This window comes from Littorina saxatilis, linkage group LG11 (genome assembly GCF_037325665.1).
Source record: "Littorina saxatilis isolate snail1 linkage group LG11, US_GU_Lsax_2.0, whole genome shotgun sequence".
NCBI lineage: Eukaryota > Metazoa > Mollusca > Gastropoda > Littorinimorpha > Littorinidae > Littorina > Littorina saxatilis.
This window is the reverse complement of record NC_090255.1, coordinates 24,540,343-24,558,748: the sequence shown is the minus strand read 5'-3', so window position 1 is coordinate 24,558,748 and position 18,406 is coordinate 24,540,343. Positions and strand designations below refer to the sequence as shown.

Below are 18,406 nucleotides of genomic sequence, written 5' to 3'. Positions count from 1 at the left end.
TTCTGAGCGTGTTTTTAATCCAAACATATCATATCTATATGTTTTTGGAATCAGGAACCGACAAGGAATAAGATGAAAGTGTTTTTAAATCGATTTCGGACATTTAATTTTGATCATAATTTTTATATTTTTCATTTTCAGAGCTTGTTTTTAATCCAAATATAACATATTTATATGTTTTTGGAATCGGGAAATGATGTAGAATAAGATCAACGTAAATTTGGATCGTTTTATATAAAAAAAAATTATTACAATTTTCAGATTTTTAATGACCAAAGTCATTAATTAATTTTTAAGCCACCAAACTGAAATGCAATACCAAAGTCCGGCCTTCGTCGAAGATTGCGTTACAAACATTTCAATCAATTTGATTGAAAAATGAGGGTGTGACAGTGCCGCCTCAACTTTTACAAAAAGCCCGGATATGACGTCATCAAAAGTATTTATCGAAAAAAAGAAAAATGTCCGGGAATATCATTCCCAGGAACTCTCCTTTCAAATTTCATAAAGATCGGTCCAGTAGTTTGGTCTGAATCGCTCTACACACACACACGCACAGACAGACAGACAGACACACACACACACATACACACACACACACACACACACTCACACACACAGACACACACAGACACACATACACCACGACCCTCGTCTCGATTCCCCCTCAATGTTAAAACATTTAGTCAAAACTTGACTAAATGTAAAAAGAGAGAAAAAAACGAAATCAAATAAGAAGGGAGACAGGTGGTAACAGTCAATACGTTAATCTTCTTTTCATAACTTATTCACTCCGTGCTACTTTTGTTATTGATTTGTGCTTCCCCCTATGGTTTATTTCTTGTATTAGTCATGAGGAAGACTCCATATGATTTAGTCTTGTGATAAAAGTATTTGCCTGGAGTTACGGGTTGTATCAAAGAGATATATACACGGTGATTTGAACACAAAGCTTAACTACAAAGCAGCTGTTATCTTTTGGACTTCTTTTTGGTTTGGCCTTTCTTGCTTCTCGGGCTCTCTATAAGTGGAAAAACTGATCAGAGCGATATGGAGATCAAAGTCACGCCAAAAGAGAACGAAAAGGCAAGAGATGGTTTGTCAATGGTACATCCCTTCTATGTATATGATCGAGCTCAACACTACATAGATCTGCTGAGACTTTCTCACAGGACCCTTCAACTCTAACACTCACAGATTCAATATCCTCCCTGTTCGCTTTTTTTTTTTTTTTTTTTTTTTTTTTTTGGGGGGGGGGGTTACTTTTCAAGTCCATGACACACCGCATGTTCGCTTTACAACGTAGGATTTTTTCATTTCAAGTCCATGACACACTTGTGTCAGTCTGAATAACTGCCTCAACAAAACAATTACAATTCCCATATAAGGCAATCTGTTTGTTTGCTTAACGCCCAGCCGACCACGAAGGGCCATATCAGGGCGATGCTGCTTTGACATATAACGTGCGCCACACACAAGACAGAAGTCGCAGCACAGGCTTCATGTCTCACCCAGTCACATTATTCTGACACCGGACCAACCCGTCCTAGCACTAACTCCATAATGCCAGACGCCAGGCGGAGCAGCCACTAGATTGCCAATTTTAAAGTCTTAGGTAGGACCCGGCCGGGGTTCGAACCCACGACCTCCCGATCACGGGGCGGACGCCTTACCACAAGGCCAACCGTGCCGGTGATATAAGGCAGTCACACTTTTGATTGTTGGTGTGTGTCCAAGTCAAAGGATGCATTTCAAAAGCCAGGACAGATCTGTAGTGGTGAGCGTGATCGTATACGCTGTAAGGATGTGACCTTGGACTCCTTGGAAATCAAACACACACACACACACACACACACACACACACACACACACACACACACACACACATACACACACAGGCACGCCAGTACCAGCAAACAGTAAATGGGAGAACTTCTGACAAAAATCACACACGTGTTAACTTTAGAAAATCGTGAGAGAGGTTAAGCTGTAGCACACAGAACCCAGCCATCTTTGTGTTTATGTCAGGAAGACATCAGAGAGATGGGAGAGAAAAGAGAGAGACAGCCGCTGCGATATAGAAACAGAGATACAGACACAGACAGACAGACAGACAGACAGACAGACAGACAGACAGACAGGTGTGAGAGAGAAATGGGGAGATGGGGATATAGAGAGAGAAGGGGAGACGGCAGGAGAAAACTAGTGGGAGAGAGTGAGAATTTGAAAGAGAAAGAGACAGACAGACAGACAGACAGACAGACAGAGTTTAGAGTTTGTTTGCTTCACGCCCAGCCGACCACGAAGGGCCATATCAGGGCGGTGCTGCTTTGACATTTAACGTGTGCCACACACAAGACAGAAGTCGCAGCACAGGCTTCATGTCTCACCCAGTCACATTATTCTGACACCGGACCAACCAGTCCTAGCACTAACCCCATAATGCCAGACGCCAGGCGGAGCAGCCACTAGATTGCCAATTTTAAAGTCTTAGGTATGACCCGCCGGGGTTCGAACCCACGACCTCCCGATCACCGGGCGGACGCCTTACCACTAGGCCAACCGAGACAACAGACAGACAGCCTGAGACAGAGAGAGGATGTGAGGAGATGAGGGGAGGGAAGACAGAGTGTGAGAGAGAAAGGGGGAAAGGGGAGAGATAGAGAGAACGGGAAAAAACAGGAGAGAGAGAGAGAAAGAAAGAGAGTTTGAAAGGGAAAGAGACAGACAGACAGACAGACAGACAGACAGACAGACAGACAGACAGACAGACAGACAGACATGTTAATATGTTTGTGTAAACTTGTTATCCGAGGATCGAACAAGGCTCGTTATCCCTCTGAGCCTGCGTTAGCGTGTGGTGGATCTGGCACACGAAGGACACCAAGGTATTGTCAAAACAAAGCAGAGGCTGCGCTCAAAAGTCTGGTGGCCTGGAGTTGACAGTGATACAGAAAGGAAGTGCCGAACCTGCCATGACTGTCAGATTGTGAGCCAACCATGTGTCCCAGAACCAATGACAAGGAAAAAATTCCCAGATGGCCCATGGGAAGACCTGTCCTTAGACATACTTGGGCCTCTTCCCACTGGACACAACTTGGTGGTCATTGACGACTACTTCACTCGATATTTTGAAGTCATGATTATGAAGACTGTTACATCTGAGCAAATCATCAAAGGGCTTGAACAGATCTTTGCTAGGCATGGACTTCCACACTCGCTGAAATCAGACAACGGACCACAATTTGTCTCTGATGAGTTTGAAAACTACCTTAGTGAACAGGGTATTGAACACAGGAAAACTACTCCATTGTGGCCACAAGCCAACGGGGAAGTTGAGAGACAGAACCGAACGCTCTTGAAAAACATGCAAATTGCCCACTCGAAAGGACAAGACTGGAGAGAAGAACTCCCCAAGTTTCTACTGGCGTATAGAAGCACGCCACACAGCACCACAGGTGTTTCCCCCGCAGAACTGCTGTTCAACAGACAAATAAGAACAAAACTTCCGCAGCTGAAAGCAATGTCTAGACCAGAGGCAGAAGGCACACGAGACCGGGACGCAACAAGGAAGATGAAAGAGAAACCGTCTGGAGATGCCAAGCGTCATGCGACAGAATGTGACACAGATGTTGGCGATGAAGTTCTCTTGAAGCAGAAACATCAAAACAAGTTCTCGACGACTTTCGAGTCCTCCCCCTACCGCGTGGTAGAAAGGAATGGAAACCAGGTGGTAGTCCAATCACCTGATGGCCGGAGAGTGAGGAGGAACATCAGCTTTACACGCTCATATCTCCGTCCTGAACCAAGCGTCGAGGAGCCAGCAACACCTACAGTGGAGGATGCTGAAAACCCACCTGTGCAAGTGAGGCGCTCGGGGAGACAGCAACGTCCACCGGACTATTTGAAGGATTACGTTGTCGACTAAAGTGTCTTGCAGCAGCGTAAATTGGTAACATGTGTAAACTTCATAAGTGCTGTTTCAAGGATCGTCACAGCAGTAAATTCGTGAATCATCGTCGGCGTTGAGATTCATGGATCTTCATATGTGTTAGGCTGTCACCCTATGTTATTGGGTGGAAGTGAAAGCCAGTGTTATGTTTAATTGCCCTGTCAAAGTTTGAGGCAAATTAAATTGATGTGTGTGCTGTTTTCAAGGATCATCATATTAGAATTAGTGTATTTCATGGATTATCACCTTCGTCAGCACTCATTGTGTAATTCAAGGATCTTCAAATCGTGCCAGATTGCGCTGGTGTGAATGAGTGAATGTGATTCTTAGAAGAGTTTTTTATGTTGTTCTGTTTGTTTGGGGAAAAAAGAGGGATTGGTGTTCTGAAATTTGTTTTGAGTTAGCAGTTGTTTGTTTGAAAAAAAAGGAGGGATTGTAGTATCTGTACGTTATGGTAATAAGACACGATGATGGAACATCCGGGTTGCTTGAATGCGGAGAATAAAGAGCACGGAAGCCTCTGCATTTGGCTATGCTGTGCAAGGTGGAATACCTGCGTGTGCAAGTCTGTGGGAGCGTGAACACTACAAGAGAGAGAGAGAGAGAGAGAGAGAGAGAGAGAGAGAGAGAGAGAGAGAGAGAGAGAGAGAGAGAGACAGAGACAGAGACAGAGAGAGAGAGGGAGAGAGAGAGAGAGACTGAGAGAGAGAGAGACAGAGAGAGAGAGAGAGGGAGAGGGAGAGAGAGAGAGAGAGAGAGAAAGAGAGAGAGACTGAGAGAGAGAGAGAAAGAGAGACTGAGAGGGAGAGAGAGAGAGAGAGACTGAGAGAGAGAGAAATAGAGAGAGAGAGAGAGAGAGAGAGAGAGAGAGAGAGAGAGAGAGAGAGAGAGAGAGAGAGAGAGAGAGAGAGTTATTTTCGGAGTTCGTCTATTCAGTTCACAAAACAAGAACGACAACCACAAAGTACGAGGACAACAGTTCAGTTAGCCTTTCCTTCTAAAGTGCGCACGCAATCGGAGACCGCGCGACGACTTCCGGGCGTGTTCTGCAAGTAGGCCATGTAGGTTGAGGTGAGGTGTCGTCTGCTTGTTGGAGCCACTTTCTCCATGCGGTCCAGTTCCATGCGGTAGAAGTCCTGCTGAGTTCGTTTGTAGTCCGCATCCACTTTCGTGCGAGCTTGGGAGCTGTATTTGGTCTTCAGCTCTTTCCTGAAATCAAATTAAGTTAAATTAAATTAAATAAGACGGGCGCAGTGGCCTTGAGGATAAGATCGCAGCTCTTTCCTGAAATCAACTTGAATTAAATTAAATAGAATAACACGGGCGCAGTGGCCTAGTGGATAAGACATCTGCCTCCTAGTCGAAAGGTCGTGAGTTCAAATCCCGGCCGCGGTCGCCTGGTGGCCTGGTGGGTTAAGGGTGGAGATTTTTCCGATCTCCCAGGTCAACTTATGTGCAGACCTGCTAGTGCCTTATCCCCCTTCATGTGTACACGCAAGCACAAGACCAAGTGCACACGGACAAGATCCTGTGATCCATGTCAGGGTTCGGTGGGTTATAGAAACACAAAAATACCCAGCATGCTCCCACCGAAAGCGGCGTATCGCGTATGGCTGCCTGAATGGCGGGGTAAAAACGATCATACACGTAAAAATCCACTCGTGCAAAAACATGAGTGAATGTGGGAGATCCAGCCCATGAACGACGAAGAAGATAAAAAAAAGAAGAATGAAAATAGATTAAAATACCATATGTTATTTGCATCTTCGTTTTCTGTTCAAATGACAATCACCCTTCGGTGAGTCTTACCTCTGTATTTTTGACAAAAATAGGGCATTTGACACAGGTCGTGATAGTCACTCTTCCACCAGACCCCACTGGAAAGGGGAAAGCAACCGGCGGATCCCTATGGAGGAACTATTTTCTTGATAAAAACAAATCTTGCACGTGTTGGTCCTCGATTGCGGCACAACTCGCACAAGACAAGGCGAGCATAACGGATCCTTTAAAGCCATATGTACTCGATGACTATACACGCTAATTGCTTTACCAACAGCTGGAGACAGACTAAATTAAGTTCCCTGCAAAATATTGTGGTCTAGGACCCCTTAAATGTTGAGATATTTGAATTTTCATTTTGATCTGGATCGTCCTATTTATAGATTTGGCAACACATGTAACGTTGATGCAAGGGAGAGAACACCGCGGCTTTGTTGACATCCTCACTTTTTCAGAGGCTAGAACAAGCTGTAATGCATGTATTATGGTCCGCGCATGGTGACGTATCGTCATTATATGGTCTTATGGTGCGTTTGACATCGATTGTGGGCAAACTACACTTTGTAAACACGGGAGTGCGTTAGTATGCCTTTAATGATTCGATAAACCGCTATAGAATAGCCGAAACAGCAACTATCTTTCTCGAAACCACCATTAAAAGCTACACATGTGTAATGTAAAGTGGCGGTTCAACGAAGATTATTGCAGGTCCGGCTATTCTACAGCTATTTAGTTGCCTCGTAGACGGAGCCCTTTCACAAAATTTGTTATTTATGTTTTTCGTAAATGATTTTGATGACGTCAGTTACTACTTTATTCTATTTATAAAAATTGAGGTAGCACTGTCGCGATCGCATTTTTCGATCACATTGATCGAAATTGTTGTCTTGTATTAGTATGCTGTGTTTGTTGCAAGGCAGGGAACTGTTTGAGAGGATATTTTACTGTGTATATATCTAATGTCGTTTGACTATTTCGTCTGTGCGTGGACCTACGAAGCAAAACCAGCTGAACAAGTATCTGACATTTTTCAAACAAACAAGCAAACAAACAAAAACACACAGGGGAAAATGAGTATTAATTTTGTAAAAACAAATAATATTGCTGATTATCACAGCATAAATTCAAGCAAACACTATTCAGGGGAGACGATCGACTTAATCAGGGAGAAGTAGGCGCTGAAGCTGTTTTCTCCCTTTGGACTTTGAGGCAGTGAATACCAGTCTCCGAGGCATGACGGGTACGTACCACCAAAGGCCAATCGCCGAGCCTAATCGGACAAGATGCACCTGTCGTCTCTGGATCTATATCTTCGTGCAGTAAGTGTTTGTTGTCCTTGCTCATCGAAGAAAACCACTTTACATTCGACAATAAGAGGATGAAAGTCGACTAGATTTGCATTCCAATGCTTCTTATACCAGTAATCCAAAGACAAATAGACTCCCAACGTTCCAAATGTGTCTGTCTTAGGCCAACAAAAAAAAATTGTCTGTTTACGGTAACCCGACCGACCCTATTTTTTTCGCGCGACCCTAGACTTTTTTTTGGCATTTGGGGAAAAAAATATAAAAAAAATAAAAAAAATAACGTAAAAATATGGTTTTTTGGAGAAAAAAAAAAACCGACCTACCGACCCTATTCTATTGGCCTATGTTACCGTAAACAGACCTCTTTTTTTTGGCCTTATGACTTCCGAACGAGCTTTGGACAATTTGTCAGATAAGTGGTTTTTATTTCTCTGTATTATAAATGTTAAAAGCCCGCTGGGTCGAAGATCAGTGACCTTAACGTTTTGTTTTGTCACAATTAAACGTTCCTATAACAAACCTTTCTTGTTTTTACATTTAGTCAAGTTTTGACTAAATGTTTTAACATAAACGGGGAATCGAGACAAGGGTCGTGGCGGCACGGTGTGTGTGTGTGTGTGTGTGTGTGTGTGTGTGTGTGTGTGTGTATGTGTGTGTGTGTGTGCTGGTATGCATGTGTGTGTGTGCCGGTGTGTGTATGTGTGTGTGTGTGTGTGTGTGTGTGTGTTTGTTTGTAAGTGTGTGTGTATGTCAGTGTGTGTGTGTATGCATGTGTGTGTATGTCAGTGTGTGTGTGTGTGTGTGTGTGGTGTGTGTGTGTGTATGTGTGTGTGTGTGTGTGTGTGTGTGTGTGTGTGTGTGTGTGTGTGTGTGTGTGTGTGTGTAGAGCGATTCTAAGAAAACAACTGGACCAATTTTCATGAAACTTTACATGAGAGTTTCTGGGTGAGAGTTTCTGCTGTGCTATACTATATAGATTATCACTTCAAGCGATATGGGAGCAGCCCATAAGCTACTGCGCTACACTGGCTTGTCACTTTCCGCATACTTTTTCCGTGAAAGTGGCACGACGTTTCTTTGCTCTAGGCCTCGGGGAAATGGAGTGCGTTAATTTCATTCTGTGCGTTCGACGGGTTGACTAAACGTATTAATTTCGCTTAACGCGATTTGTTTTATTCTTATATCAGCAAATAAACAATGGCGACTACACGTGAGAGCGAAAAACAAAAAGATCAAAAAGCACTGTACTCACGTTAAAATGACGAACACGGAACAAGTAACAGCGACGTTTCAACCTCTTGGGTCTTTTTCAGACACAAAAAGATTAGTACACACACAAAAAGAAAAAGAAAGATGACAGAACAAAAAGAAGAATCACTGACAGAACAACGACACTGCACAAACCAACAGGTGACACGGAACAAGTGAGGCTACTCCAGTAAATAAACAAGGGAAGGATTCGTGCGTTTTACCTCAGCATGGGAACGTCACTGTGGTACAGCTGCTTTGTAGCCAGTTCTTTGGTTTCCAGGGTAACTACTGGGAATTTGGGCAACCTCGTACTGCCCTCCTTGCGGTTCGGCTCGGAGGACTTCTTGCCCTTTTTGCTGAAAAACAACATGGGGACAAGTCAGGACAATTTGGGCAACCTCGTACAGCCCTCCCTGCGGTTAGGCTCGGAGGGGGGGCGGGGACGTAGCTCAGTTGGTAGCGCGCTGGCTTTGTAGCCAGTTGTCGCTATCAGCGTGGGTTCGATCCCCACGTTCGGCGAGAGATTTATTTCTCGGAGTCAACTTTGTGCAGACTCTCTTCGGTGTCCGAACACCCCCCGTGTGCACACATGCGCCCGAAAAAGATCCCACGTTCACAGCGAAAGTCTCAGGGCTTGGAAAACACGAAGACACGCATGCATCATCTCTCGTCTCTGATTATCATGATCGTATTTCGATACTTTGACGAGACAAACCCAATGCTGGTGTGTCGAAGAAGACAGCCACAGAGGGCTTGTTCGAATCAAAGTATCACACCATATCTTCAGCGTACTACCAATAGGCTACCTGTCCCAATATAGACCAGTTGGTCTAAGAAGACGTTAAACCCTAATAGTCAGTCAGTTCGGCTCGGAGGACTTCTTGCCCTTTTTCCTGAAGTCAGGACACGTGTCCGGTTGGTTTTAACAATGTTTATTCCTATTTTGCATGTTCAAGAAATGTACATTGACATAACGTGAAAACAAAAAACAACAAGTGTCCAGTTCTATTGCAGAGTTTCCTCTTTATACGACGACAACGACAAGAACATAAACAAGAACAACAGACACCGCCACCACTAAAGCTGAAGAGTACAGTTAAAGGCACAGTGCGCCTCCCGTAAACCATCACCAGGGTCCCCACTGGTTTTTAGAAACAAAATTCCATGACTTTTCTATGACTTTCCATGAGCCTCAATAACATTTTCCATGACTAGATCCACAGGTCGCCATTTCCGAACACGCAAACTTTTTACGTCTTGTCACTGCCAGTTTTGACACTGGCTTGCTTTGCACTGAATTTGACTCTTTTTGAGTCAGTTTCTACGCAGTGTCTCTTCGACAAGCAAGTCAAGCATTTGCTACGCAGTCAGATTATCGGTAATGTTTGCTGGTCCTGTCATTTCACTAAACTGGACCAGCCACTGTTTGTATCCATCTGCACTTTCGTAAATTCCGTTTCGTAACCGTCACTGTGACTTGACGAACTGTCATTTTTTTCACCGCGATACACAGTTCATTGCGAAGATCTTCCTCGGTAATTCGTTCCAATGCCGCATACTTTTTGTTGTCAAGAAACAACTCGAAAGAAAGTTTCAAACTCATCATCCTCCATCTTGCTTGTAGAAGCGCTCAAGTACTTTATCGATGCAAAAAAAAAAGCAGAAAACTTCGACGAAACCGACTCAAATGCAGCGCAGACGACACGACGAGATAACGGAAGGGAGTAAGCCTCGCTTTGGCTCAAGTGCCGTTAAAAATACCGTTATTCTCGTATGCAAATACGAACGAGAAGTTGGTCATACGAACAAGCCTTGTGCTGGCGACGCAAATCGCTGCTGGCTGGGCAACGAAAATCGCCGCAGGCGTGCTAAAGATTAACTTTTCTTTCTTTCTTATTTTTGTTAAATTCCATGACTTTCCATGACTTGAATTGAAATTCCATGACTTTCCAGGCCTGGAAAATTAAAAATCAAATTCCATGACTTTCCAGGTTTTCCATGACCTGTACGAACCCTGCATCACAGATACTGTCAGGCTTTCACACACAGTACAAACGTGCTATTGCAGATAAGCTCACAGCGAGTCGCATTCAAATTACTAACTGACGACTACATTGAGAAAAAGGGAAACTTGATCACACGGGTTCACGATGGCTCAGGGGTAAGATAAACCACGCAAAAATAAATTCTTTGAAAATTGCTCGCTCTTTACGGAGGGCACCTAGGACTCTGTTCCCGTTTGGTGAGCGTTCAAATGGAAGGGTGTTTGTACTGTGTGTAAAAGCCTGATAGTATCTGTGATGGTTTACGGGAGGCTTACTGTGCCTTTAAATCTTATTAATTGACTTATGAAAAAAGAAGGGACACAACTTGTGCTGGGGACAGAAATAGCAAATAAGCATAGCATTGTCACAAGAGACTATTTTGGACATGAAGTGTTAATTCGCTTGTTCAACCGCTTGGGCTTGTTTTTATTGGGGCACACAGTGGGGTTTCGAGTGCCCACAAAACCCCCTCCCCCCCCCCCCCACCCCAACCCCAACTTTTCCTCCCTTATCTTAACACCTTTTTTTTTTTTTTTTTTACCTCAGTTGCATGCAGGCTGCTTCAACCCTGAGTTGTTTTGCCTTTTATCCTTTTTTTTCTTTTTTTTCATAACGGCTCATAGTCCTAATCAATTAGTTTAATTACTTCCAGGGCTTTTCATCGTTGCAGGGATGTATAAATGAAGCTTCCTGCAAAGTTTTAGGTTTGAAATCCTTACCAATTACGAGAAATAATTAATTCTTTATTGCATTGTTTAGCAACAGTTCTCCAGGACTTGGGCTATTTTTAGACCGTTGACGTCACTTCGTAACGTTTCGTAAACCAAAGATGGCGTATGAGACTGTTCTGTTTACATTCGACACTATTAACACCACTTTGCAATACTGAAATAATTTTTTCTGTGTTCGAAAGCTACAGCCAATCGTTATTATATCCCCTTAGGTACAGTTTTATAACATTATTGGCACATGTAAACAATATGAATTAATTAATGAACGCTACGAATATGGCAGCCTTTAACACTTGGTTTTTAGTTCGCTGCGAGTGTTGGACCTTGAAGAAATTTGAGGCAGAATCTCTTAAATCTATTCTCAGGTCTCGGTTCCCCACTCTGATTGTGAATGCCCCCACCCGATCTCGCCCCACCCTGTCCTCCCTTATCTTACCGCCTGAGTTTTGGTTCGCTGCGAGTGTTAGGACGAGAGGAAATTTGGGGAAGAATCTCTTGGTCCATTCTGAGGTCGGTCCATGGGTCCGTCAGGCCCTGTGCCGTGTTTCGGCTGGAGAATGTGAAGAACTGCTCGCTCTCGTCCGGCTGTCGAAACAGTGATTGTAGAGAAACGTCATTATTGAATGACGTCTTAAGCATAGTTTTCTGTGGACGTCGACATCATGTGTGTGTGTGTGTGTGTGTGTGTGTGTGTGTGTGTGTGTGTGTGTGTGTGTGTGTGTGTGTGTGTGTGTGTGTGTGTGTGTGTGTGTGTGTGTGTGTGTGTGTGGGTGTATGTGTGTCACTGTGTGTGTGTGTGTGTGTGTCACTGTGTGTGTGTGTGTGTGTGTGTGTGTGTGTGTGTGTGTGTGTGTGTGTGTGTGTGTGTGTGTGAGTGTGTGACTGCGTTACCATTTTTTTTAACAACTGTTTGCACGCTCTCTCGCTATTGTAAGAAGTTTGCTGCTTATCGCAGTGAAATACCACATGTACGTGGATACAGATGTTAAAACTGGTTGACATAGACATCAACATAGTAGACTTAATTTATTATCTCATATGAGAAATGTGGTTGTGGTGTACATAACATACACACAACATAACATCGAACAGCGTAAAACATTGAACACAGACATCGTTAAAATCAGTCCTATTGTCTACACTTGCGTAATGCATGCACTACTTATCTAAACTTGGCCAAACAATTATTGCAACAAATTTCAAACCCAAATTAAAGCATCAATTGCCGTGTCATTTCATAAAAACGGTACATGCCAGTTAAGGCCGTTCACTTAACCTTCAGGATCACCTTTTGGATTAAATATTTCTTTTACATGGATCACGTGACCGCCGCTCAAGTTATAGTACCCTCAAAATACATACAAGAAGAAAGTCAAACCAATTATCTACTCTGAACAGATTGTTTTGTTTTGCTACCTTGCGTATTTCGTATGATATGCTATTCCTACTGATGCAGGTGTCGATCGCCCACGGGTACGTAGTTTTCAATGTTATGAATATCCAGCCCTTCCTTCTCCTCGCCCGCCCCGCCTAGATCCAAGAATATCAATCTCACCATGTACAAAAAAAAATTAAAAAAGTAATAATAATTTTTTAAAAACTAAAAAATATATATATATAAAAAATAAAAAATTAATCTCACCATGTCGATGAGGTAGCGTGTGGTGTAGGTGTTGTAGTAAGGCTCCAGCGTGTTGAAGACAAAGGGGGTGTACTTTCGCCGGTTGGGAGGAACAATCTTGGAGGACTCCCTCTTCAAGCCATCCTGAAGGCGTCTCAGCTCTTCCTTGAAGAACTCCCGCTGACGCACGCGCCCCTCAGACGTTTCTGTGACGTCATAAAAGTGATGACGTCAATATTTTGAAGACATGTTTTGATGTCATAAAATGCATCACCTAAAAAACAACGAACGACTCTTTTGTGACGTCATAAACTGTCATGACGTAACAGGTTTAAAACCCTATGTGACGTCTTGAAATGTTTGATGTCGTGTATAGTACCGCTTCTAGAATTCTTTTGTGAGATTAACAACAATCTCTACCTTAATTTCAGATATGGAACTTCTAAACCTGTATTTAACACATGGAAAGTCTCAAATATTAACCTGTAATTCATACATGGTAAATCTCACAGATGTCGTTGGGTAGTTTTGGGTTTGTGTTACTACCATAGGAGGATTTTTGAACTGTAAATGCACTCAGCTGCAACAAAAACGCAATACGAAGGCTGTGAGCTGCACTGTGCCTTTAATCTGTATTTGATTGAATCATCAAGCCTTTCTTTGTGATTTGTTTGCATATTGTTTGTTTGATGGTTTGTTTGATGGTTTGTTTGATGGTTTGTTTGTGTGTCTGTGTGTTTGTTTGTGTGTTTGGTTGGTTGGTTGGTTGGTTGGTTGATTGGTTGGTTATGTGGATGATACGTGCGTGCGTGCGTGCGTGCGTGCGTGCGTGCGTGCGTGGTCGTGGTTGTGGTCGTTGTTGTTGTTGTTGTTGTTGTTGTTGTTGTTACTGCTGCTGCAGTTGTTTTTGTTGTTGTTGTTTTGGCTAAGTACAATGCGATGGAATGGGTCGGGTGTGGAGTGGTTAGTTGGTGCCTTTTCATGTGCGTAGGAAAGACACAGAAATCAAGCTGTCCGCTAATAGAATAATTATGTACCACGACATAAATCGAAACAGTTTACCATGTATGGTTTGAACATTGGATCTTCTTTCTTTGATCAATGTGACATTTCGGTTGGCTAAAACTACACACAAAAAGTGCGTGTTTGGTTGCATTCAAGCGTAACAAATAAAAGAATGTTTAACTAAATATATGACATTTGACACAGATTTCGACAGTCATTGTTCACCTCTACCGCAATCTCAGAGAACAATGGCTGTCTCGATCTTTATAAAATATTTTGGTCAAAAATTCAAATAATTCATATTGTGCATCAACCGCATTTGGGTGGGCTTGTATTTTGAATACAGGTACACGGCTCAAACACTCGCAAGATCAGAATCAGAGTTGGATTATTGATTGACTGACTGACTGACTGACTGACTGACTGACTGACTGACTGACTGGCTGAATGAATGACTAACTGACTTACTGACTGAATTAATGACTTCCTGGCACCCTGGTTGACATACTGATTCACTGATTGATTGACTGACTCAGTGATGATTTATTTATCATTTGACCATTACATCAGGTGAAATAACGAGATCAATATGTATATATACACGAGCAAATCCCTGATCCCATTACAGCGTGCATATCCTCTCAAAGTCTTTATGTTACTGGTATCGACCACAGGTAAGACAGGCGATATTACACGTTTAAGCTTTAGCAGTTAAGAGCACAGGAGCGGAACAATTCTGGACTCTTTGTTTGTGTACCCTTGTAGATAGAGCGTTTACCTGAAAATACGCATAGGCATTTACCTGGCGAGTTTGACGTAGCGTTAACTTTCTTTCGTGCACGTAAGCCTTACACGGGGTGCCAGGAAATTAACAACGAATCGTTCAACCAAGCGTGTCTTGCAGCCGGGTGCTAATCTACTAAAAGCACATGAACAAGAAACTACACACACACATATTTTTGTTTTCATTTTCATTACTTTATTGCCCCATCACCGGGAAATTCGGGTCGCTTCCTCCCAGTGGAAAGCTAGCAGCAACGGAGTCGCGCTACCCAGGTGTTTAGGTGTATTCAGCTACCTGCACTTGATTTTAATTCTTGCATTGAATTGAATTACCATTAGAAATATTTCTACGCCAAATGCTGTTGACGATAACACACTGAATAACCATCAACAGAATAATGCATGTTCAGTAAAACGTGTGCGCCATTATAAAAGAAAAAAATGTGTATCGACGGACACAAGCTTTGCATTCACAAAGTTAAAGAAATTCGTACATTGATGTTACTTCAACAACTAAAGATCAAAAAAGAAGGGTAGGATTTGAAGTGCACCCGAAAAAATGAGTCTAATTTCCGCGAATAATCTTAAAAACAGGAACGAAGGATTGAATTCACGAGCAGATGAGCAGGTATCTCCAAAATGTAAAACCACATATAACACCCACGTCTAATATTGAATAAACGTACATCGAGTAGCAATGTACTCCTCAACGAAATCCAGGTATACGTTCTCCTTTTTTCTTTTTTATTTGTTGAAAAGCTTTCGTTTAAATCCCCAATAATTGCGCCGTTTCGCCTTGTAACTTAACATGTATTTTTCTTTTCATGTTTGATTCAGTGTGTTTTCGTCATCAACAGCATTTGGCGTAGAAATATTTGCAACCTTCGCCGTGCTTCGTGGGACGTGGACGACCCAGACCTTTAACAAAAGTCTCTGTATCTCTCTAACTGTTGGGAGTTTTTTTTATTAAGACTTCGTGTAATCCTCAGACACAATAGGACCCTCCCATCGACCACTTTTTCAATGATAATCTTTGTAAACACACAAATAAACGAATCGGATCACGTTCACGTTCTGCCTTGCCCGTTTCTCTGTCGCTTGGCTCTTCCTTATCTTCGCCAGATACATCTTCATTATCGACGACGTTTTCTTCATTGTCTTTGCTTGCGAGTTCTTGTAATCCATCTGTCTCATGTTGAACCTCTTCGTCTGATTCATCTTCGATTTGTGTCTGAAAAAAACCCACCGTCGGCTGTGTCTTGTTCAGAAATGGCCCCAGCCTGACTCCTGGTCGTTTGCTTGCTCCCTCGGCGTGATCTTTGGTCTCCTGAATGTTGTCTTATTTTGCTTCCTTCTTCACCATCCCGTGCGTTGTTCGTAGAAATTCGGTCTTCTTCTACTCGAGATATCTCACTTTTCTGCTGCCCCCTTTGTGCCTCGTCATGTATTGACTTGCGGCGAGTTTTGCTGGTAACTGATACGTTTTTCTCACTGTGTTGTTCGGCGTCTTCTGCAAGTGGTTCTTCTTCATCTTCGTCTTCTTCTGCGTTGTTTTCTACATTGTCCTTGTCATTAATAGCAGCTTCTTCTGTTCTGACTTCCTGCTTAATGTCCTCATCAGCTGTTTTATTAGAGTCATTAGCATCATTGACCTCTGAGTTCTTCCTCTCCTTGGTGGAAATTTCACCTGTGGTTAAAGTCCGTCTTTTTGTCTCCTGTTCGGCCGTTTTGGGGATGCTCTCGGTTGTAGAATCTCGCCTCTTTGTTGCTTTTACGGATGTTTTTGAAATACTTTCTGCATTTGAATCTCGCCTTTCGGCTCCCTGCGCTGCTGTTTTTGGAACACTTTCTGCTTTCGACTCTCCTCTCTTAGTTTCTGCTTCTGATGTTTTGGAAATACTTTCTGCATTATGCATGTACAAGTCAAGCCTGTTGACATGACAACAGACATTTCTCAACAATACAACCGCACACACACTGACGCCACCTACCTGTACCTGACTGGTCCTCGTTGTCGACTTCCGATTGTTTTACAGACTTGTCATCCCTCCTGGACTCTTCCTTCCCGGCTTCTCCCTTCCTGACATCTTCCTTCCTGGCTTCTTCCTTCTTTGACTCAGGCTTTGGCTTGGGCTGTTCTTTCTTTGGCTCCGCCTTCTTTGGCTCTTCTTCTTTCGTTGCTTCCGCCCCTCTTGGCTCTTCCTCCTTCGTCCCCTCTTTTGATTTCTGAGCCTCTTCGGTCTTGGATGGAGCTTCTTTCACTTCCTCTTGTTTCGGCTCCTCTGTCTTTTTTACCTCCTCCTGCTGCTTGGGCTGTTCCTTTGCTGGCTCTTCTGTCTTCTGTTCCTCCGCCCTCTCGTCCGTCTGGCGAGTCTGTTGAAGGAGAAAACGAATAGCAGGAGGTTAGAAGGCACATAACAGTATTCATTAAACATTACCAAAAATATGCTAGAGGTTTTGTGTATCAGCTTTGCCATGTCAAGTGTGGGTAAACGTATCTGGATGAAATGTGTACAGACGTGGATAGGTGTTAAAGGTCCCACGTGATGCACTAGGAGAGGGGGTCTCTCTCTCTCTCTTTCTCTCTCTCTCTCTTTCTCTCTCTCTCTCTCTCTCTCTCTCTCTCTCTCTCTCTCTCTCTCTCTCTCTCACTCTCTCTCTCTCCGTATCCCTGTTTCTCTCTCTCTCTTCCTCTGCCTATATGTCAATCTGTCTGTCAGACCGTCAGTCTGTCAGTCTGTCAGTCTCTGTCTCTGTCTCTCTCTCTCTCTCTCTCTCTCTCTCTCTCTCTCTCTCTCTCTCTCTCTCTCTCGCAAAAACAAGACAATAAGCTGGAACCTCGCTTTGCATAGTACACCTCAGTTGCATATTATTTGTACATTCTTCGTTCCTTTATTGCTTTCTAATCTCAACCTCCGGATCGATCAAATGCAGGAAGTGATTCATTTACAGACTTTACCATCAATCACTTCTCCGCGATAAAGGGCCACACAGAGTTCTCAAGATCACAGCGCAATACAGACGAGTGTCGAAGGCTTGCTAAAACGCTATCCATGCAGTGGTTATCGAGACATCGATTAAGAAACGGCTCTTAACGTCTCTCGAGGGGTCGGGAATTCGTGTTAAAGTGTCGTGGAAAGATTAAGAGCAAAGTGACGTGTCAGTTAAGAGGGGTGATTGGAGACTGTGCTGTGAAGTAGAGGGCTGTTAATAGAACTCCGTGGTGATCACTGGTTGACATTTATGTGACAGATTTGTTCTAGGGTCTCTCTTTCTTTGTATACCATAGGGGGGTCCGGGGGCATGCCCCCCCGGAAAATTTTGAAAAAAAGGATGCAAAATGGTGCAATCTGGTGCATTCTGAGGATGATCATTACCAGTTTCAGGGAGCAGATTTTGTCACTGATTAATACCCCCCCCCCAATTTTTTTGGGGGGGCTGGGGGGTGGGGGGGTTCCGGAAACCCCAGACCCCCCCCCCCTCGTCCGCCCCTGCTCCCGTAAAAACCGTCTTTTACATGGTATACAACAGTATCCTTTCACCTATAGACATAAACCAGAAACATACAGTATAGCAGCTTTCTGTGGACAGTGGGTGATTTTTTTTATTGTGTATTGTTAATTCCCCCCAAAAAATTACAAATCAAATTAACTTTTATCATCTCACATTGAGAAATTGCAGTTCGTAAGAGACACCCATATGTCATTCTGGGACTTTATTTCAGCGAAATCATCCCGGTCTGCGTAAACAATTAACCAGGTGTTGCAGAGTGTTATGGTGTACGTTCAGGTGGAAAGATGGTTTTATCCCATAATAAGTTTTGACAGATCTGTGGTAGTGTATGGGTTATTCTCCAGAGCTGTGTACCAGAGGAAACCATGTTACGAAGGTGATATTTCTTTACTTAACTGAGACAGTTTTACCATACAAAT

At 43.2% G+C, this 18,406-nt stretch overlaps 1 protein-coding gene across 2 annotated transcripts in view; it reads right to left on the bottom strand.

Moving 5' to 3' along the window:
- Positions 1 to 4,917: 4,917 nt before the first annotated feature.
- Positions 4,918 to 18,406, bottom strand: part of LOC138980136 (gelsolin-related protein of 125 kDa-like) — a 29,644-nt gene continuing 16,155 nt past the window's right edge. The window contains exons 2-6 of one of the 2 annotated variants that reach the window (XM_070352969.1): positions 16,472 to 16,847; positions 12,708 to 12,892; positions 11,502 to 11,650; positions 8,511 to 8,645; positions 4,918 to 5,161 (exon numbers count right to left, since the gene is read on the bottom strand). In XM_070352969.1, the coding sequence (XP_070209070.1) occupies positions 4,933 to 5,161; positions 8,511 to 8,645; positions 11,502 to 11,650; positions 12,708 to 12,892; positions 16,472 to 16,847 (1,074 nt within the window). In that variant the 3' untranslated portion in view covers positions 4,918 to 4,932. Of the gene's footprint in view, positions 5,162 to 8,510; positions 8,646 to 11,501; positions 11,651 to 12,707; positions 12,893 to 16,465; positions 16,848 to 18,406 lie in introns of both variants that reach the window. The other variant, XM_070352968.1, reaches the window with a different exon arrangement.